Source organism: Coloeus monedula (genome assembly GCF_965178545.1).
Source record: "Coloeus monedula genome assembly, chromosome: 9".
Lineage (NCBI taxonomy): Eukaryota > Metazoa > Chordata > Aves > Passeriformes > Corvidae > Coloeus > Coloeus monedula.
This window is the reverse complement of record NC_138789.1, coordinates 20,540,211-20,563,762: the sequence shown is the minus strand read 5'-3', so window position 1 is coordinate 20,563,762 and position 23,552 is coordinate 20,540,211. Positions and strand designations below refer to the sequence as shown.

General features: G+C 39.0%; 1 protein-coding gene across 3 annotated transcripts in view; it reads right to left on the bottom strand.

Moving 5' to 3' along the window:
• Window positions 1-3,021: 3,021 nt before the first annotated feature.
• PIGK (phosphatidylinositol glycan anchor biosynthesis class K) overlaps window positions 3,022-23,552 on the bottom strand; it is a 64,898-nt gene continuing 44,367 nt past the window's right edge. For all 3 annotated transcript variants that reach the window (XM_082287618.1, XM_082287620.1, XM_082287619.1), the window contains one exon: window positions 3,022-4,244. In XM_082287618.1, the coding sequence (XP_082143744.1) occupies window positions 4,128-4,244 (117 nt within the window). In that variant the 3' untranslated portion in view covers window positions 3,022-4,127. The remainder of the gene's footprint in view (window positions 4,245-23,552) is intronic.

Below are 23,552 nucleotides of genomic sequence, written 5' to 3'. Positions count from 1 at the left end.
ACTTTGTCTATTTTTATCAAGTCCAAATAATCCTGACCACATCAAAGCTTTTCACTCCACAATGCAAAGTACTGGATCAAACCCTCACTGTTTACCAGAAACCAGCAGCATCTCATTTCCTCAGCTCTACTGAGTGGATAATTAGGGAAGCCTTCAGATCAGAAACTTCCTTTTTATTCCTTCCCTCTAAGCATCCATCAGAGAAGAGAAAGCAGCAGTTCTCTAACATCAAAAAACCCCTTACTGACTTGCTGTCAATATCAGGATTGCCAGGGCTGCAGACTTCCCTTGCCCTGCCTCAGCTGGTCCTTCCAGTCCCTCTCCCAGGAAGACAGTGCAACACCTCCCTGTCCTCATCACTGCACAAATCCTCTCCACCCAGGATAAATTCACAGCTGAACCTGGCCTCAGCCCCTTTGCAAATCACTGATTTAGTGCAACTCAGCCCTACTCCAGCATGCAATGATGCCTATCTGAAGGCAGACTGGACCACAAGTTCCATTTACTTCCAGTACATTCTGTGGATGTGACAACTGAGAATAAAAATCCCTGACTCCTGAAACAAGAGATGGAAATAGGCTCAATGTGCAGGCAAGGAAATTAGACTGAGATTCCATTTGCTTTTCTTGAATCAATAACAGATACCAGCTTTCATGGGGAAAAACCAACCAAAAGAAAAAACCCTCCACTCTCTAGAAGAGACACACATGATGTTTGTGAAGATACCTGTGAACAGTCTCAGGTATTTGCTTATGCCAAGAGAACAGCACTTCATGGTAACAGTCATTAAACATGAAAATATTCAGCTGGCATAGTCCAAGAAACACTGATTGTCTCCCCCCTGCTCAGGTTTCTTTCTCCACTCATTTTTTGTAGGAACCTCAGTTTTAAGTCTGCAACAGAAGCACAGCTTAGTCACACATGGTGTCAGCCCTTGGGCCTGCTCACAGGCACTCCAGGGGACAGGAGAGCACCTGGATGTGAGTACAGCCCTACAGACAACCTACCATTTCTTCAGTTCAATAATAAAAATGCATTTTAACATGGGATCCTGAAAGAGAGCTGAAAAACCGAAATGATCAACTTCTATTTTTATCATCCATGAGTGTTCTAAACAATGTCTTAAAACCCCATGGCAGGACCTGTCAATGCAGTTCCATAGTACAGGGTGCAGACATGAATACACTGAGTTTTGCAAGCATGGGCATGCTTGGTTCACAGACCTATCCATGCAGAGTCACAAAATACTGAAATTCAATTCTGCTCTAAAAGTTCCCATGCAAAGAAACACCAAGAAACTACCATCTGGCTTGTCTTCTGGATTCCATTTAAAAGATCATTTGTGCACCTTGGAGGAAGCATCCATACTGCAAAGCACACTTGGCCTGCAAAACACAAATGGTTTGTGACTGAGGGTGGCATGGCTGGTTTCCAGAGCCCACATTCCAAACTGAGCTTGAAGGCCTCCCAGGGAAAATGAAAAGATTACTAACTTTAAATAAAAAAATAAATATACAAAACACAATTACAGACAATTCTGTGACATTTCTGTACTTGCTTTCAGACTGTAACTGTTCAAGGAGTAAAAGTTATCACAGCATAGAAAATACTGTCTCAGAGGCGTAGCACAGGCAACTTTGAGGTGTCTCAGAATGATCCATTTCAACTCTTCACTTCTGTGCATACCAAAATGTTAAAAATGCCTGAAGCATAGTTTGCTGCATTCCAGTCAAACTGTTGTTCTCACTTCAATTTAATCACTTTCACATGCACACTTACTGAGTGCCTCTATCCACAAATTGCATTTTAATAACCCACCTGATTGCCTCCTTTTCCCATAGCAGATAAGCTTTTAAAAAGACAGAATCTTTGTATCTTCTGCCACTGGCAAAATTCAGCTGAGTTCTGTAGATGTTTCTACCACTTCCTGCAAAAGGTGGCTGAAAGAGGGAAAGAAAAAAATTGAGTAAGGCCTGAGGAGTCCAAATAAGTGCAACTGCAACAAGGCACAAAGCTCTATCAGCTTCACTTTATACACTTTTAAAAGTGTGGCAAAACTTGCCTATAAAATAAATATTTGATTAAAATATTTACTACAATTGAAAAAGAGTTAGATTAAGAAAGGAAAACTAAGGAAATCCTCTAAGGAATTCTGTAGGATTCATTTTGTAGCGGGTCTACACATTTCTACATGGTCTGTGCATAACAGATTTTACTTGATTGTTGTATTAGAAATTGCTGAGGGGAAAAAAACCCATTTTTTGATTTTAAGAAAAGTCACCATTATATCAGATTTCAGATACAAAGTCACTGCTTTTGAAGGACACTGTCCAAAAGAACAACCCCCAAACCCAACACATTGTGCATAGATCCAGACATCCAGCACCAGCAATGCTGCTCAGACCCATCCCACAGGCTGTTTCTCTTTCCCTTTAAGTTGCATTGATGTTGGCAGGGGGACTGGGAATGTCTCGTATTGTCTACCACGATATCAGTTTACAGAACTGTAAGGACAGTAGGAATGCTTTTGTTTTAATCCCTATTCCTGGTGCTTACACCTGCTACTGAAAACAATTCCAGCTCTTCACCAAGAAGTGCCACAAAGAGGTGGAGCAGGCAAATGTTTACCTTCCCATAATGGGTCATTTTGTACCTTCAACGTCTCCAATCCTAGAAAATCTTTCAAGAAAAAACCTAAGGCTTTAATATTCAAGCTGCACCACACTGCTGTTTTCCCTGTTCTCTGGAAGCCTCCGTGGCTTCTCTGCAGCTCTCCAAGGCTCACACAGCTCTGACAGTTCACCTCCCCTCACCTGAGGCTGGGATGCCACAATCACACTGGAAGAAAAGAAAAAAGGACAAAAATTGTAATGCGCTCGGATTTGTATGTGCCGTGCAATAGGAAAACACTCAGAACCATATTCTAAGAAAAGTATACTGACCCTGATATTATGTGTGATTATAAATAATTCCTAATAACTTCTAGAGATACATGTCTAGTACTTACACCATGGATGGATCAGGTAAGCTTTATTTTGATTAAGGTCGAGAACAATTTCCAAAAGCACAGGGCAAAAGCTTCTCCTCGCTGACAGACGTGTTTCTACACAGGCACAAATTTGCTCTTTTCTTCACAAGTATCAATATATTATACAGACAAAACCCTCTTAGCATACATTCATCAGTAAATTCCAGGAAGAACAAATCAATATGCCAAACCAGAATTTACAAAACACAGGTGACAAAGCACATTTTCTAAGGGCTCAGAAATTACAGAATACAATAGTACAATTTATAACGTTTTTCATTCTGATGCCAGAGTTGATTTTCTTTGGTGCAAAAATCCAGTGCACTGAAAATCCTGAAAGTATCTAAGTCCATATTGTATGCAGTGAAAATACACCACCTATGAAGGGTTTCTAATGGACATGGTGAAGTCCTTTCATGGTTTTTGGCCTTATGAATCTTTTAAGTAGATTCAACAAGGTCATAATTTTCTTTTCACTTTCACCAACTCACAGAATTCTAGACTCAAAACTGCCTAAGGTGAGAAGACTCATCTAAGGGTTGCATTTAACAGGAAAGAAAAAAGAATAATAATAAAAAAAAAAGAAATCAATATATTCCAGAGTAATTTTATTTTTGTGAAGAAAGCTTTCAATACGTCATGCCAAAGTCTGCAAAGTGGGTTAAGTTTTTTATTGACAAAATGACATCTTAAATAACATTCTGCACAATGTCCAGTTCTTTAGTAATAGGTGACTTCTTCTAAGATCTGTTTTGAAGCATGGTGGAAAGAATTTGCCCATTTACAATCCAGAAGCAACCTCAGAAATCCTGTTACTGGGTTTAGGTCCTGCCCCTTTTTAAGTTTAAGCAGAAAGAAAAAATGCTCAGAGAAACATTAAAATATGTTCAAATCAAGACAACATGAAATAACAGTAACAATAAAACCGCTTGTTAGAATCTTTCCAGAAAAAGGGGCAGAAGAGATGACTTCAAAAGAACCTTTAGAAGCAAGATATCAACACAGTGTTTCAACACAAACATCATTCACATCAGAGAACACAGGTGATACCCATGAACCCAAAGTAGCAGCCAATGCAAGTATCTTGTTTGCTCCAGTTTCAGAAGACATGTTTCATGTGCTTGATTCCATATGTTTTGAAGAAAACCATGATGATCAATGCCCAGAGTCCTAAAATAAACCCTCCAGGAGGATGCCAATCCTTTTGTTTTGGTTTCTGGAAAAAAAGAAAAACAAAAAGAGAAAGAAAATTTGTACTTAGTTCTCACAATAAGCAGTGCACAGTGCTTATCAAATGCAAAAAAACCAATCCTTGCAGTGGAACAAAATACCAATAAGCTGTATTTCTTCATGAAGTAGAAGCATTTTTGTGATGTGATGGGGAGGCTAATGGGCAGCAATCTGCCACTTCTGACAAGGAAGGGTAAGTACCACAAAAAGGCCACTGGAACTGTGCCTGTGCGTATTGGTGTTGTGGGACGTGTTCCAACTCATTTGTTTGGACAGATTTTCTTATATTTGGTCTCATATAAATACAAGAGAAAAATTCTGTAAGTATGAAAAACAGCTCCAACAAGTGAAAATATGAAAGAGAAAAGAAAGTGTTGTTTTTCCACTACCTGTTTTCTACAGCTGCTTTTGTACTCAGAATTATGTGAATAAACAGATACCTGACCACATAAGAAGTGAAGACTCATAATTTCAGGAATATCATAAAACAAAACAGAACTGATTTCAATGTCAATCACATTTCCCAAGGGTCTCACTGAGTCTAACTGGCTTTCCCTAATGTAGAAATTCTAACTTCTGTCCCTCTTCAAGAAATTTTTCATCTTCAGTAAAAAGGCATACACTGCAATTGAAGGTCTTTTCTGTCTCCCACATAGAAGCTAGACAAGATAAAACTTGCCTGTCTTCTTCCTCCCCTTATTAAAACAAAAATTGAGATACTCCACAGTCAGCGAATAGAGAAATGGATTGCAGAAGATAAGAGCTGCCATGTACCCCAAGATCTGTCTCTGGGGCTAAGAATAAGGTGACTATATGCATGCAAAATTTTAGTTAAGACTATCATGACAAAAATACCAGAATTACAATATTTAGAAGTGTAACTCAGTCCCTCAAGCCTGTGCCTACTCTAGCCCTCAGCAGGTATGTTTTACAGATCTTCTAGGCAGACAGGGGTGATTTACTATTACAATAATAAATACTGAAGTGATTGCTGAGATTTTTGTTCCTGCCTTGCTGAAAGATTTGCACCATTTTGTCCTTGTGCAGAATGAGACACGAGAGGCACAGAGCATTTAGGTTTTGTTGCATTTAAGTAAAATTTTAAATTCTCTTTCTGCCAAGTGAATAACTGTTACAAAAGTGGCTGCTGTTTTAACTTCAGCATCAATTCACAGAGAGAAGCTTGTTGTTCTCTGCTAAATGTACCAGGAGGCTGGTGAACTTTAATGCAAGAAGAAACAGTTTGCAGTGTGTGTTCTTTCAAAACAGCTTTCCTATCAACACAAAAACAATGTTTGTTGATTGCTCAGCTCCCACTTTCTAAACCACATAGTATTAGCTTTAGGATTTTTCTTTAAGTATTCTGCCTGCAATTAAAAAGTAGAACAAATAGTCACATCACCTGAAACACCCAAAGAACCTGGCAGCCTGAAATATTAATGATTTTACTCTGATACAGGAATCACAAAACTAGCATTATAATTTACATCAACCACAACAAAACCAAAGATGTGAGCAGAGCAGGTGTCTCTGTATGCAAACCACTGAACTCCCTGAGCAGCTCTCGTCAGCTGCAGCGTGTGCTGCTGGTGATCTGCCACCTCGCTGATATTCACAACTGCACATCTCCACATAAACATCTCTGAAAATCAACTCTGCCTGTTCAAAAGGCTGCCAGCACAACTCGCTTCTGAGAGTAACAGCACATGACACTTCTCCACACAAAGGGACTTTCTTGTTTAAATCTTCCTAATTAACCCGTAACTTCGTATGCATATTGCAGTGCCTGTTCCATCAATCTCTTTGTACTATCAATCTTTCCCTTCTTGGATCTCAGACAAGTATCTTACCACAAAGTGGCACCTGACCCTTCTAGACAAATGACTTCAATTTGCAGCCAGTGACACTAAAAGCCTCTCTTTCCTATTTTGTATAGAACACGTAATTTAATTTCTTTAAAGAATTTATATGAATAAATATTTATAAGGTGATCTATGAGTATGGTTTTACATTTTGTCATGTCATGTACTGAAGTCTCCATGGAATTGTGCAAGAGAAGAGAGGCCAGTGCAGCAGTGGCTCCGCACTGGGAAATCAAGGATATACATATAGTCAGTTTAAAGTCATGGGATGCAATGTTAAAATGTAAAGGATTGAAACCATGAAGGCGTGACAAAAATTTTATGAGGCTGTGCAAGAGCTAGATACTCAGTAATCTTAAAAATAAATTATCTTAATAAGAAAGATTTACAGACCCAGAAACTGAAATCTACATGTAAATACTAAACCACAATAAAACGGCAAAAAGATGCTACTCCGTTGAATATCTGTAAGTCAATATCTGTAAGTGGTTAATTGAGCACAAAATCATACAGAAATAGGCCAGTACTTTCCATGAAAACATCAAAACCTTATGAATATCTAAAATGGGATTACACAGATTCACCTTTAAACCTACAAAGTATACCTGCAAGAGCTGAAATACCTGATTTTCAAATTAACTTGCTCATAGATTCCCAAGAGAGTTCACCACTGAATTAAAAATATAATTAATTGTCAAACTAACAAGTTCATCTTTCTAAAATCTTAGCAAATACAACACAGAAAGCGTCAATAACAAAACTCTGCCCAGGTGGGCACGTCAGCTCAGCAGCAAAGGGTGCTGGAGTTCCTTTACAAAAAGGTGCTTTTGGCACCGGCGCTTGGCCCCATCTGCATGGGAGATGGAGCCACTGCTCCTGTGAACTGTGCCAGCAAGCTGTGCTTGTCACACAGGCTGGCGGGCGCTTCCAGCTGCGCCCCTGCCAGCGCAGAGCCAACAACTCCTTCCCCGGACAGTGCTGGGTCACCCAGGGCGCTGCCGGTACCTGTGGCGCTGACAGAGCGTGGCACCAGCCCGAGCTGCCACCGCCCCGGCTGCCACCGCCCGAGCTGCCACCGCCCCGGCTGCCACCGCCCGAGCTGCCACCGCCCGAGCTGCCACCGCCCGAGCTGCCACTGCCCCGGCTGCCACCGCCCCGGCTGCCACTGCCCCGAGCTGCCACCGCCCGAGCTGCCACCGCCCCGAGCTGCCACCGCCCCGAGCTGCCACCGCCCGGCTGCCAAGGAAGGATGGGATACCCTCCCATAAACACACGAGTGCCCCAGCCATGCTGCTGCAGAAGCTACTGTGGCTATTCTGTGTAGGCAAAAGGGGAAGAGTCACAGAGACTTCTCCTAATGGGAAAGACTGCTGTAGTAAGAAAGAATGGCTTTAATAGCGAATGAAAATCCTTCGCAGATGCACAAAATGGAAAAAGGTTTAGAAAATACAGAATTTCGTTCTACACTTATGCCAATTCTGTGGCCACAAGCAATGCGAAGATAAACTATCTCTTTATATCAGTTTTAGGATTAATCAGAAAGCATTAATGAAAGTAAAGTTCTTCACAGATTCCTAAAAAAATAAGAAAATCAGTAGTTCTCCTATGAACATTGCCTAGTTCAGAGTCTTATTTCAGCAAATTTCTGTGACATTCTGGCAATTTTTACAAGTCGGGCATTTTCTTGCAAGAAAACGCTAAATGGACCAAAACCATGTTAAGTGTCACAGTATTTCGATCTGCAATTTATTATGTATCACTATTATGTTCCAAGTGATGTCACAATGTGTACTGTTAAAAGACTACAGACTGGTTGCACTACCTACAAATTACATAAAACTTGCTCATATTTGGGACTGCTCTGGAGGAGCAGAGGCAACACTCTTCGCTCAAGTTACTCTGAATTTCACTGCTGTAGTACCCACCTAAGAACTGCTTCTGTAACCGACATTTAGGTATTGTGATTTACACCACAATACAATGCCATTACAAACACCCTCTTTATCCCTACAATAATAGCAGTAACACACAGGTGAAATGCACATTCAGAATGGTACAATCTGTCATGAACAAATACATTTAACAGCTTAAGGACTTGTCATTATGGAATTGCTGGAGGTTCCAAATTAAAAAGATAGGTAGCTAAGCAACAGCAAGCTTCCTCCTGTGAACAGTTTTCTGTTGTATGCTCTCTAGTTCTGGTAGACTCATTATTCTGTGGAACTTAAAAACAGTTAACACAGAGTTGCTCCAAGTACTGTAATTAAGGAGAGGATAAAACAGTGTATTTTCAAACTGGATGGGTCTATAGGGAGCTGAATGGAAAGTATCCAAGACTTTCAGCAAAGGTGTTTCATAAAACATGCAATATATGTTACTCCAATTAAAATGAGCTTTATGAAAAAAAAATTTAAAAAGCTGAAGTGGTAATTAGGAGAGGAATGGTTTAATATAAAAATGTTATATCACAACAGAAATAAGATTTAAAACATCACATATTAATATTTCACGTGGACAACACTGTGTAAAACTTATCTATAAAGATACATTTAACAGTGTTTTCCACACTGGATGACTGTCAGATTATACTATCCAACAGTCTTCCAAGAGAACTTTGCTTGTCTTCGTGTTCTCAATAAGGACAAAAATATTAGTACAGTAAGCTTTGGGTTAAACTCAGAATCCACATCTGGATAGTGGCAGCACAGAAAGCCAAGCAACAGTCAGGAATTAAGTAATTCCCAAATGAAACAGGGATACACAAATTCTTCAATCTCCTCCCACATCTTTTTCTAAAGATGGCTTTAAGAAAGGGTGCGAAAGTTTACAAATGAATGTGCACATCATCCTTGTTGCAAGGGATGTTCTCCCCAACGTGAGGCAGATGGTGTGTGTTTGTACCAGGAGTGCAAAATAACCCTGTGCAACTGCACAAAAATAACACATCAGAAGCACTGTGTGCCAGCAAGCCCATTAAAGTGGCAGCTATTGGATTTCAAATTAATCCCTGCTTAATTCTCAGTGCAGTTTCAGCACTGAGTGTCCTAGACCCAGTTTTGGCCTATTTATTGCAGCTCACGTGGTATAAAACATCATGGAGGGTTCTGGGGCTGCCTGGAAGACAGCAGCAGCTACTACCCAGAAGGGAGGCTGTGCACATCCTCTCTGGGGTTCTCCACCTCCCCTACTTCTGGGGGTCAGCAAGCACTCACAGGGAAGTGAAACACACTTGTCTGTGAAGTGCTTGCAGTCACTGGGCTGAATTTTATACATTTTTGGGGGTGAATTTCTGAATTTTCTTCTTGGTCATTCTCCATTGTTTCTCAAGGTACCAAATTTTATGTGAGGATCTGTTGTAAAGACCAGTATTGAAATCTTAAAAAAAAGATCCACGTCTCAAAACAGGTCTCAAATCCAAAACTGGAACAATCCACCTGCTTCTCATCTTAGAAAACTGATCTCAAACTGAAGGAAATTCCTTGGATAAACTAAATTCTTCCACACAGTGCACTGTGCCAAAAGCACACTAAGTATTTTCTAGAGGCACTCTAACAACTCAGGTTTACTTGCAATTTAGAATTTCAAACTGGGTAATCCTTTCAATTTGTATGACAAAGCACACAACAAAGTTTATTTTCAGAATGAATTTATATGTATCATATGCAAATCACAGCATAAAGTATGTCCTCAAAGCTTTCAGCGGAAGTCTGCACTTCTAATTTGTAAGGTACAGTTTGGATTTTGGGGTCCTCGCATGGGAGTGGAGGAAATCAAGTAACTCCACCCATTAAGTAATAGTTTAATCCTTTCTGTGCCCACAGCAAGATTAAATGGTGCCTGTTAATCTGCAAAACAATTTAAAGTACTTTTGTCTAATCTCTCAGTTTGTATTTATTAAACACAGTGCCATGATTCCTGGTATCTCCAATATTAATAAAATAATGAAGAAAGTTCATTCATCAACAACAAAAACTCACAAAGGGTACGGGAAAAAAACAGCAGCTAAACTAAATTAACATCAATACCAACAACTGCATTTTAATATTTACTTTGTATAATCATTGTAATAGGAACAATACTGGTATGATAGCTTTACTTTTTCATTTCCTTCTAAAATTTGTAATCTATAAAGGCTTTTTTAAAATGAGCTTCTACTTATTATTGCCTACTTTCAGAGTTATCTCTTAGCATTTCACAGCACTAAAAAGTGCTTTTAGTGGTTTAACAATTATTCACCAATCTTCCAACCTGTGATACAATACATAATATACAACTTCTAATCAAAGAGAGCCTTGCCAGCACTTGGGACTCAGGACAGTTGAATTCCCAGAGAAGCCAGTGCTCAGGTGAGTGATGCCCACCCGGCAAACACAACAGGGATTGCACCAGGGGGACTCCAAACGCAGTTGTGTGGTTTTTTTACACCCAGAGAGAACACAAACGTCTCCGGACTGGCAGCAGGAACCATTCCTACCTGTCCTCAACAGCCTGGCAAAGGGCTGACCTCTCACCTGCTCTGCTGACACTGAGCTACATATTGGAATTCACAAATGCTTTAGAGAGGAGATGAGAAAAGTCATAATATAAAGTTGTATTTAGAAAAAAAAAAAAAGTGCAACTACTTCGATTTAAGGTTCGCTAAGCAAATTGTTCTTTATATTTTAATCAAATTCATACCCACATATGAAGCCATGATCATGATTTTCCACAAAAGGACACCTAAGTCGACAGCAAATATATGAATTGCATTTGCAAACACAAAGGTTCACGCCAACTGAAGCATGCAAAAATACCAGATGAGCAGCTTAATTAAGTAGACTTGGTGTTCCAAACTCAGTCACCGCTACTTAGAGAAGCATGCTCCTTTTTAAATAATCTTATATTTAATTAATTTAAACAAGAGGAGGATTATTAGCAAAAAAAAGACTAAAAGCGAGACTTTAGTGCTCAGTGTCATGCCACAAATGGAAAGATAAACTCCTTGAGGTCCTCTCAGTGGAGGGGGTCAGAAAATGACAAAAACACACACCGGTGAGGCAGATCTCAGCAGGGAGAAGCCTCTAAAAATGATCAGATATAAAAGCAACTCACTTGCTGCTACTGAAACCTTGGGTTAAGCAGACAGAGATAGCAGAGAACAAAGGAGGTGGAAAAGGCTGTGAAGGCTGCTAGAGGGACAAGGATATTTTGCATTCACAAAAATACACTGGTGTAAATAGGGCCAAGCTATTATCAGAGCACTATTTTTCCAACAGCATGCACTGCTCACCTTCCCTTGGGAAAAGATTAGCTCAGTCTTCTACTGACTGTGCAGGTCTTGTTCACACAAATACAACATCGCACTGCCAGTGGGATCACACCAGAGCCAAACTCTCAGCTCTGCAGAGCCAAGGCCCCCACACATGGGCACATGCACTCATGGGCTTCCACCTGTTTCACCTGGGATCATTATTCCAAGTACCAGCCTCATCCAGCCCAGCCTTTCTGAGGAGCACAGCACTCCTGCTTCCTCTTAGGAAGTCTCACTTGGATTTCCCCTTAGCATCTCTCTGAACCACGAGGTGAGTCTACTCAAATGCTTTTACATCAATTTTTCTAAGGAAGGTTTTACTCCTAATCTTATAAAATTAATTGTATGCATAGAACTTTCATTATGAAGTGTAATTTTGAGCATTCAAATTCAAGCAAAGTTTTTTCCGTTTATACAGAGAAACTATGATGTTCATAAATTATTATGCTGTTTCTTTCAAAGTAGTAGTGATGGTTCCAATCACACTTTTTTTTTCTTCACATCCCATAAGTATCTATTAATTTACTGCCAGGTGACAGGCTGTATTAACAACAGCTGTTAGACTGCATTAGCTCTCATACTAAGTATGCCATATTGAGTACAAGATCTAATCAAATACTTCAACAGCTACATTTGAAATCCAAATAAGTATTCCTTATTCACATAGTTTTTAATGTCCATTTCTCAAATCTCTACAGCTATAATTTAAAAAGGTCTCTGTTACCCTAAGCTCTCTGCTGCATTATATGCATGTGCAGTTAAGCTCCACATTTTCTAGCTCCAGTCTGCACAATTTGAAACAGCATTACACTGAAGAGCCAGGCATGACAAAATGAATGGAGGGAGAAGCAGGGCTGAGGCAAAAGATGCCTTCACACTCATAAGAGCAAGATCAAGAATGGATGTACTTTTATTGTAATACATTTTCAGTGAGAAACCTGTGAGTAACAGCTGTTGACAGGCTGGTTTATCCTCCACTACCACCCAGCTTTTAAAGGTGATTATGCGGCTCTGTACTCATAAGCCAAACAAGTGTTCTTACCCAAGTTTATTTTGTATGTACTTGCTTATGGGACCAGGAAAAGAAGAAAAGGAGAAAGACCTGTTCTGAAACATCAACCCAATACTTTCGGGTACTCTAGCTGCTATAGAAAACAAATCATAAAATGTGGACATGGCAATCATACAGGCACTTATTTAGTGGCTGCACATAATTACACCTACACAAAAAAGCCATTTCTGTTACACTCGGTACGTCAAAGGACACAAGTCCCAGAGAGCAGATCCATTCCCGCAAAGAGGTTTTGTAGGCATTAAGAAAGAACAGCAGATTTATGGTATCATAAATAATCACTGTTCCCACATGACATTTGCATGACATGGGTCACCAATACTATGTGGGGCTCACAAAGAGCATCTTTCTGGAAGAATGAATGAGTAGGTGAGGACACACCCTCCCAGCACCCCCACAGACTACATGTAACGTGAGCAGAACCAACAGCTTCCAAAAGGGTCTTTAAAAAGGATGAAACCACACACATTTTTATCTGGGGCAAACCACTTGCACCTTTCCTGCCTCCATCTACACTAACCACAGGTTACTGCTCTGTTGACGTCCTGCTGTCACTCAGTTCCCTCTAAGCACCACTCATCACCCATTTGTCAGCCATTATTTGTAGATGGGCTTTATGTTAAGCACTCCTGAAAATAATGCAATCACTGGCTAATTCAGAGGAACAGGGAACCACAATGTCAGTGTTGAGGCCTCTCATCCTGGGGAGAGCTGCCTAAAGCAGCGTGCCACACACTGAGCAGCAACGGCGGTCATTACAGACAGAATCACTTGCACAAGGCTGCATCACAAGCCCATGCAAAGAATTTGCACAGGAATGATGATGCAGGATGCTCTCTTGTCTGTCCAACAGTATGAACACAACTGCTCCATTACCAGAGTCTTCATTCATTTACCCCTTCCACTCATTCTTCAAATGGAAATGATTTCATCAAATTTCAACCCTCTGAATTATTTAGGAAAACAATTCTAGACTGAGCACTGGAGAGCAGCCTGCCAATATCTCTATCTGTGGCCATTCATCAGTCCTGTCAAGAGCTCGTGAGTTACATTTCTGTGCTCCTCACAGCATGCTACTGAAGAGTAAACAAAACATAATTAACTTAACACAAAAAAATCACCAGTAACACCTAGGATTACATGGTTAAGTGGGATAAATGTGCGAATACATTTGGAGCTAGTGCCTTCCCCTGAGGAGAAGTGTTCAGAAAAGGTATTTGCTGTCACAGCATGGCAAAATACATCAAGATTGATAACATTTAGACTTTTTCCTTATCAATGCAAGCTTATTGGTAACAGCTACTTTTTATGCTGCATAAGCTCAGAAGAAATACAGTAGATAGAAGAAAAAAATCTAGCAAAGCTCCTACTGCTAATTTTACTACTCACTGGAATACCATTTAAATAAACACTGTCTGTCAGGGAAGATTTCGTGTGTAAACAATAAAAAAGTAATGATTAATAAGAACTGTACAAGGTTATGTGAGAAATGAAAATGTTACACAACACTGAACAGACACCAGAAAATTGAATTAAATCTTGCATCTTGGACAACCTACTATAAAATACTTCAGTAATCTGCTTTATATAGGAAGGTCCTGATCCCACATATATTTAGTGACAGGTAACAAACTGGGTCAAAAATTAAGTCTTACACTCAAAATACACATATGCTTAACGTACAACTAGTGTTGTACAACATTAGACAATACAGTAAGAATAAAGACTAAGATACATTTCCCTTTGCTTAAAGATCTTATAGCATCCTTTCCTTTCCTCTACCCAACACACATCCATGCTCACACTTGGCTATCTTCTTCCCACTATTATTATTCCAGGGACACAAATACAACCCATCAGAAATCAGAGAACTCATTTAACAGCCACAGTGGCTGTTGACTCTCCTCTCCAAGCCTCATCTCACCAAAACTTCATGACCAACACTGTACTTTTAGTCAGGTAATTCCCAAACACAGCTCTGGGGAGAGAAGGGCTAAGGAACAATCAGATCACTCTAAGGTTCGTGTGAAGAGACACTGCAAGTGGGTTTTGACAGAAGCCATTCAGCAGCACCAGAAAAGTGCTGAAGCAGAATGTGCCTCACTCCTGCAGTACAGCAAATCTCTATCTTTTCACCAGTTTCTACTGCAGACAAAGCCAGAAAAATTCTCAACAAACTGGGCATAATTTGGGGATGCCAAAGGCAGCATCTTCATAGCCCAAACAGGCTTCTGCAGAGAAATCAGCTGCAAGCTAGGAAAGGGGCCCTTTCCCTGAATATAAAAACTAAAGTTTTATTAATCAATGACCACTAAGGAGCATTGCTCACTTTTACATTTGCCAGTAAGTCTCATTCCAAATGCAACACCTGGTCCACCAAAGACTCCTCCTAGGGAACAGCAAAACTGATCACCAAAATGAAAGTAATTCTGGAACAGTATTCCTGCTGTTAATCCTGTATTTAATAAAAGTGATTTAATTCACCACTACAAGCATTTGATAAATCAGTTTTCTGTTACCTAGGTAAGTCCTAAAATTTATTCTAGGTCAACCATAAATTTTGAATTACTACACCATAGCAATTTATTGGTTGTTCCAATACAGACAAGATTTATATTTTTTTAATTTATGAAAGATTAAAAAAATAAATGTAGCAGTAACTCTTCATTCCATGATATCTTCAGCTTTTACTATACATTAAAAGACAATGAATAAAGTAATTTCTTTTAAATGTAGACTTTTAATGCTACTGTTTACAGTAGTAAAAATAATAATAAACATGATAGTCTCTACAACCCCAAACTTCTACTGCTAGGAATTATACTTTCTCACTAAGGTTTTTGTGGCTTAATTGTCTTCATGTATTATTGATATCTGGTACTTGGATGTAATTAAGAATAGGGGAACCATTCTTAGAGTACTATTCCAATCCATTAGGTAAATTTTCTCACTATGATATGAAAATTTTCATCTACTTAATTAGAACACCTACTTCTTCCATGCCTAAGTGCACCTAAGATGTGTTTTATGATGGCCCAAGGAAAGGAAAAAGAAATCACAACACATAAATCATGCTTCCACTCAGTTGTACAACTATTTTAAAATGTGTGAACAGTTAAGACAAAATTGAAAAATTACCATAATAGGCTTTTGACACTTCCCCGCTTAAGCAAAAATTAATTCTAACTCCCTGTTTTTATGCAATGCCTTTATAATTTCTCTAATCTCGAGTTCCCACGAGAGAGAACACAACTCTTTCAAGTACAAGTATGTGAGGCTTGGCATCTTCTCTTTTTAGTTATGCAGTTTATTTGATGGAAGCCTAAACCGCTAAGCCTCCCTTTGTGCTTAATATAAGCCATCCTCAGTGGAAATACAAGTTAATTTAAGTAAAATGAAGTTTTAGGAAGAATGCATTCTCTTGCACAGAAAGCCTCACTAAATCAAAGCTTTTTTAAATGCAGCATCTGTTTCCTGAATTGCTCTAGAACCTGTAATAAAAATAAACGAAAAAGAAGAAAAATTTTTAAAAGGTACTTTAACATATGAAACATCATAAACCTAAAAACAGACTAATGGAACAGCTTACTTCTCATTTTACTGTGTTTTGCAGCCTCACCTTGCATCGTGCATGAAGACACTCTTGCAATGTATTGAATTAGCACATTTTAAGCATCATCTGTTTTATTAATGGTGACTATTAGTAAAACCTACTGCTTGTGCTACAAAGGTGCACCAGCTATATTGTATTGCTGGGATACACTTCCATACACACTAAGCTGTGTGGACCACATCCTAAATTCACAGTTATTTCACAGCACTGCTTAGCCCTGAAACACACCTGAAGTATTTGTACATCACGTACTGTGCTTCAGCAGCACAGGGTGTATTCTGATGCCTACAAACTTATTAAGGTCACAGACAGCTTGTGCAGATACTTAGTCTATTCCCACGAGAGGCAGAGGTATATTATTTGCATACCACTATGTACTGAAAACCTATTCAGTTATCCTCACTGGAGACAACTCACCTCACTGCCCTAAATAGAATTCACTTTTCCAATATTTGAAGGAACAGCAAATAAATAGGACCCAGTGTAGACAAATCCAAAAAGACTCAGAATATCTAAGAATTTTGGCTTATAAATGACAAATGTGAATGAATTCAGACCAATTTATCACAAAAAATTATCACAGAAGCAAGGAATGATGAAAAAAGTGAATGATATGCTTAAAAGAGGACTAAAATGTTGAGAGTAAAAATCACTGCAGAGTTAATTTTAGCAAAAAAGGTGACATTAGCCAGGCCTATTATGACCAAAAAGTAGAGCACAGGATCTCAAAGCAGAGAACTCACTTAAAAAAACCCTCCTTACATTTGCAGTGACAGCAGTGGTTCTAATATCATCTGCCCAAAACAAAGTGAGAGAGCTATTGATGTTTTACCTATAGCAGCGTGCAACAGTTCACATCATGTCAGCAACTGAGACCCATGGGACACGTACATGTTGGTTCTTCAGTACCAGCTGCAATACTGTGAATATTTGCTGTAATTACAAATATATTCTAACATGCCCTAATTGTCCTCCTTGGTTTTAGTCCCCCCATAATTACAATGTTTTGAATAAACATCTCCCAACCACTGCTCACTTCCTTTTTCTACTTATCCTTCCTGATGTCAATACAGCCACAAAGAAGGGAGAACATAAATAAAGTATCTGTGTGCTTTGTGCAGAAAGTCAGAAGAGATTAACATAATGGTCCTTTGCAGCCTCAGTCTGCAAACCAGAACCTCTTGCTGTTCACCTCGGTTTGCTTTTTGCCAACCTGCTATGTGAAGTTTACTTTCAGCTGTAAGCATTTTTGAACCTGTCTCTTTCTGTAAAGCTCTGAGCACAGATAAAGCACAATAGAAACAGTAACCATCGCCTTGAAATCACAGTTGTGAGCAGCTCGTGAAGAACAACAAAAGGGGATCATGGCACAATCAGTCCCATGCCAAAACAAAGACACAGAAACATCAATAGTGCTTATTGAAAGGTTTGTGCACACAGGATCTTCAAACACACGGCTGCTTCAGCTGAAAAGAAGCAAATCAATTTTTTGAATACTAGGAATATAATAATTTTTTGAGTCCATGGCTGCACTGTTACTACTGACCCTTGAAATGCAGTTGTTTGAAGTTCAGATGAGTAAACCCCAGAGATCTACAGCACTCTATAAAGCCTGTCATGTTAGAGTCATTTCCTGAACATCTTTCTTCATTTTACATCTTAAATAGTGCTTATTAAAAAGAAACGGTTACAGGAATTACCTCTTAAAGAAGCTGCAAATCCAATGCAGCACCTCTAACAAGTATAACTACTATAGAGCCAGTGTACCTTTTAATATATTTTTTAATAGTACATCTGACAATTCTATATTCTGGTGGGTATGAAACTGATGTCTCATAACCCACAAAATGGATGAGGCTACAGTCACATATAAAGCCTCATATTAGCAGTATTCTCAAGGGCAAACTGAGCACTCCCATGATATGCATAAAAGCCTCAAATTTATTTCCATTTCAACTTTCCACAGTAACAGCTATTTTTACTCTCATCTGCTCATGAGAAATATAAACAAAAACTTCCGGAATACAAGTACATTTTATCAGTTTTAGCTGATACTACCTATCCTAGTTGGCTGTAGAAATTCTGTAGTCACATACCCAGCCAGGATGAAAAATGCCCTTTTCTTTTCAAGCAGTAGTTTGCACCACTGCTGTGCTTAATAAGCACAGGACTCAAGCAGGACTGGTGAGCGTGGAGTGTGGCCACTTGAGGGGTAGCCCCTAAAATTGCTCCAAGCTGTCTGTCAAACTGATCTCCCATCCTGTGCCAAAGAAGAATGGAGATAAAATGCCTATCTATACATGTCAGGGTTTCACAGGTTGGGAAAGAGAAAAGAGACATGACCTCAGAAAACTGACAGATCAGAGTTGAAACTTCTTTGTCCAAACTGCAGGATCTGGACAGCCTCAAACAGTCATTTTGAAAACACCGCATCCATTGCATCCATGTCTGTTACTGCAACTCCCTGAAGAGGAGACAGGTTTTGAAGGAGAGCATAGACTGGGGGTTACTGTCACCTTGCTGGGAGCCATTTCTGTGAAGAAGGGATAAATTCACATTCCAATATGTGACAGCAGAGACTGGACTCTACTGATGCCCAGATGAGCTCATAATGCACATGCACATCAAACAGAACATTTTGATAACTGCTCAACTAACTGTTCTTAATAGAGTGTGTAAGAGGGAAAAACAGGTCATTCCTTTATTGGTTTTAAAATATATTTTGGTTTCATTTTTAAAAAATGCAAGGAAGGAGGTAAAGTTGCATGCTTTAATGCATAAACAGGGAAGAAAAGATGGACCATGCATGCAAAAGTTCTTGCAAGAAGAAGCTACCAAACATCATCCCAAATGTCTCTGGCATGCTGGAACAGGCAAAATTTCCCCTTCTTGGCTTACAGAAAATGTTCAGTGTGGTATTTCTGGTACAAAATGGTTAAAAACAAGAGCCCCACAACTGACTGTTCAGGTTCCTCATGCAAGATACCTTTCAATGCATTTAGTTATTCAACCCATTATATTCAGCTATAATTGGAAAATTTTAATACTACATTCAGTTCCCCTGTAATGCTTGGTCAGCAACAAAAAGTGCTCGTGGTTCTTTTCCGGCTCTGCTGAGCACTGTTGTGTGCAGACAAAGGAAGTGCTCTCCCATGCATTAATACTTTGGCACTCCATCCCTACAGAAATGAAGTTCCCCGTAATTGCTGCTATATTTTTAAGATTTGGGGAGCAGCATTTGAAAGAAAAATATTTCTAAGATACTTATCTTTATTCTGGCTTGAAGACTAAGAAGAGATTCCACCTAATATTTCAACTTAACAAAGAGATAACCCAGCAGAACTTCCCCTGTGGCTGAGAACCAGTAAAATAATGGTCCTGGGTAGGCAGAGAGTTATCACCCACAAGAGTCCTTTAACGGGAAGATGGAAGAGAAGAGACTGCTTTACTACATCTCTACATAACAAAACAGAAGCAGCCATGTCTTGTCAGTAAAACCAAATGATCAGTAATTGATGCTAACTCCACATCATGGTAACTGTGATTGGAAAAACCTGATGAGAAAAACAACAGCAAATTTTAAAAATTACATTTTCTCTATTTTAGAAAAATACTTTATGCTATATCCACATTCAGGAATGTGATGAAATTTCATTTGGCTAATGAGCTATTTAATTTCTGAAGGAGAAAAAAAGAGAGACAACTTTACTGTTTGTGTGGACTACTGGATTACATTTGAAGGTTCTGAGCACCATTCCTGACTCTGTAGCAGTTCGTTAGACAAAGCAAAACAAAACAAAAAAACCAACCTGAAAAATCTCTGGTCTGCACCATCTATAACCAAGTCAAGACTGTGTTTGGTGATTTCTTGCAGTGAGTCAGAGAAACAGGGGACTGTGCCATTCTTAATATATTACATGACTCATACACACAGCAAGATTCTACTAAACTTTTTAAATCAAACTTAGTATTAGAAGAAATCTTAGAGAATGAACTTCAAAGCACCTATATGCACCAAGTAGCACAAGGTATTGGCAGGAATACCTCTTCTGCTCTATGACATACTTGGTTTGGTTGGCAAAAGTGTGCAGTAATAGCTCTTTTTCTTTTGGTCCTTTTGAGCACTGTGTTTTCTACTAGGTAGCATTCAATGCAAAGAAAGCCCAAAAGATTTCAATAATCTCTAACTTATGCAGCAGTAAGAGAAATTAAGTCTATACACTGTTTACAATTTAGGGAAAAAAGGAAGTTCTTACTTGCTAGACAACATCCAGTCATGATTCCACTTGAGACCACTTCCACTACAGTTATAAAATGTAGGCAAACCACCTCTAGGTTAAACAATTCACAAACATACGTTTAATACATAAAAGAAATGGAAAAAACCTGAACGTTGTAGACCATACATCCTAAGTGCCCTAGATGGAGAAAGGCTGGTTCAGCACAAAGGGTACATACAGCACACCTGGATTTAGCTCTGCACAGAATTTCTGAGCCCCAAAAACCACTTTAGGGGAGTTGGTGAGGAAGAGGATGTCAACGTATTTCCATGATGTGCATCAGAATGAACTTTTCTTACCTGAAGTCTGGACCAGACAGATGTGAGCACTGACAGAACAGGCTGCTGTTCTCCAGACACTCCAAAGTGGCCACAAGAAGTGGCCATGGTAAGGGGTCAATACCGTCTTTAGCACATTGCTCAGAACTGCAGTGGTAAAGCCTGACCAGGCAAGCTGACACCTCACAAGGCTTTTTGGTGGGAAGCCAAGTGATGTATTTTGCTAAAATAAAACTGGACTCTGAAGTCAGTGTACTTTTAATATTAGGTATGAAAAATTCAATTTTCAATCATCCTAACAAAATCCATTTCTGACAAAGAAAAGCATCCCTGCCTGAGCAGACCTGTGTCTGTGACAGCAGGTGCAGCAAAACTTGGACCTTTTGGTGAAAGGTTGTATTTTATCTCTGACATCATCCAGCTGAATACCATGACCAGAGTTCTGAAAAGCAAGCTATGCTTCAAAGTTATTTTCAAACACAGCTACATGAATGGATTTTCAAAGAATGTATAAATAGCTGTGTCTAAAACTTTACACATCGAACCTGACACATCTAAGTATTACAAGTTGCTTTTGAACCTCTTAGCCTGTAAAGACAGTAAAATGCAAGTATCACTTATCAAAGTACTTTAAGACTTTTAATAAATTAATATTAATAAACAAAAACTACTGTCTGCATCAAAAATAAAAATCTGGGTTACTGTTGTGCTGTTAAACACCTTGCATGCTTAACCAAAGTTCTGAATACTAATGGATTTATAAAACATTTATAGGAACCAAGACTCCGCCATCAGGACAGAAGCAGACTGGGAGTCAGGGGAACTCCTGAAATGTATAAGCTGCCAAAGGGCAGCTACAAGGCAATGGGCAAGGCACCAGTGTGATCCCTGAATTTCAAAGTTTTGTTTTCAAGTCTGTATCAGCATGTGATGGGTTACTTTTCATATCGAGCGCTTCACAAAGATCGTAAGCCACATAAAACCACTTTAATTTAATGTTTGTGAAAACATTTTAAGTCTGAGAGCTAAAATTGCTGTGTTATAGATAATAAAAAGATACTTTAAAAAAATCTATACAACATAGTGTGTTCTATTTTCTTAATACTGTTTCAACAATTTCTGGCAAATGCTACTGAAGAAAATCTCTGTCAATTAAATCAGCATGAAACCAAAATAACATCAACAAAGGCAATAAACTAACAGCCCTCTACAACATGAGAATGAGGCCCTGAGAATGAACAAAAAATTGATCTTCAAAGCAAAAGGATTTTATTTGGGGGAAGGGTGGGGTGGGTCATGGCTGCAAACTTGTTACAGAAACAGAGAAATGATGGAAACAAAGGCCTTCCTGCAAGACTTACTGCAGAACTGCAACCCTGCAGTATTCTTTGATGGCCATCCATCTCTGTATTGATAACTCTGGAGATTCCCCTCCCATCACCTTTCCTAAAATTTCCTATTTAATTTCCCTTCTGGTGACTGCAGTCAACACCCTCAGACCAGACTGGATGTAGCAAGTCCCTAACGCTCCCTGAGCCTGGACTGAGCCAAGCTCCCGGTGCTCCCACGACCTGCTCGACTGGACCCTGGAACAGACACTTCCCCAACAGGGTTAGCACAACTTCCCAGGAATCTCCTGAAATTACTGAAGACATTTTACACTGAGGCTTCTTATGGAGAGGCAACAGAAAAGCACAGGTTAAAACTTCTACAAACCAAACAAATTTAACACATTTCTCCAAAAGGAAACTTCCCCCCCATGATAAAATAGCAATGGAACTCCTTATTTTTAAGTAAATCTGCAACTGTAAACCATGTCAGATTTCAAGTAAATTGTGCAATTTCCACTACAGGCTGCAAGTCACTTTCCTGAAATACCACCCTGCTTTAACAGCATGTTCATTTATCTACTTAATGGTTTGAAATGGACTAAAATAAGCATGCAAGTTGATCGTGGTCTGAATTTGCTGTTTCATTTTGTTTTCAATTATAACACCATCAGGAGATCTGGTGTTTATCTGCTGAAATGTGCCTTTCATCAGTAAAACATTCTTCCATCAGTAAGACACCAGTAACAATTTAAGTCTCTTCAATATCCTAAATCCTGGTTAGGCCAAATATGTTAACACACAGTGACATTCCAAGCACAAGCACTGGCACCAAAGTTAGGTACTTTTATTAAAATGACTTGCTGAACTGCAAGGCCAGCATGAATATCATTTATGATAAATGGGAACAATCTTCTCAAATGCAGTTTGCCCCGTTCTTCCACCAGACCTGTTTTGACAAAAGACAAGTGCAGAATTAATCTCTCCTTTTTCTCCCCTTCCTGATTTGGGTTTTTTTTGGCCTTATTCTAAGTAGCATAAACTTACTGTAAGTAGCAGCATTGTATGCGTGGCTGTACAGAGAGAATCTCATTAAAAAGGTTGTCTCATGTAGGCATTACTCCGAAAGCTCAACTTTTACAAGTTTGTATTAATGACTGCAATCCTTTACCAAGCACTAGTGGCTTTTTATTTCAGTTAAAAGCACAAGGAACATTTCATTAGTGTTCAAGAGAATAAATTTATAGTGAAAGCTGGATAGCACTAGTGGCTATGGTAGCTAACAAGTATAATTAAAATGTACTTTATACATTATACTGATTTAGGATACATGTCCACCACTGTGAAATTTTAATATATATTTATGCTATAAATACACAGCACTGATGCTATTATGTATGTCTAGAGTATGTACGTATCCATTTGGATACATAACATACACAAATACAAACATAACATACACATACATAACACCACAAATACTATCCACTGTTCTTACTCTTTTAGTTTCTTATAATTTCCTTCTTTTTCCTTAAAGCAAAAAACCCCTTGTTCATACAAAATGGCCCCTG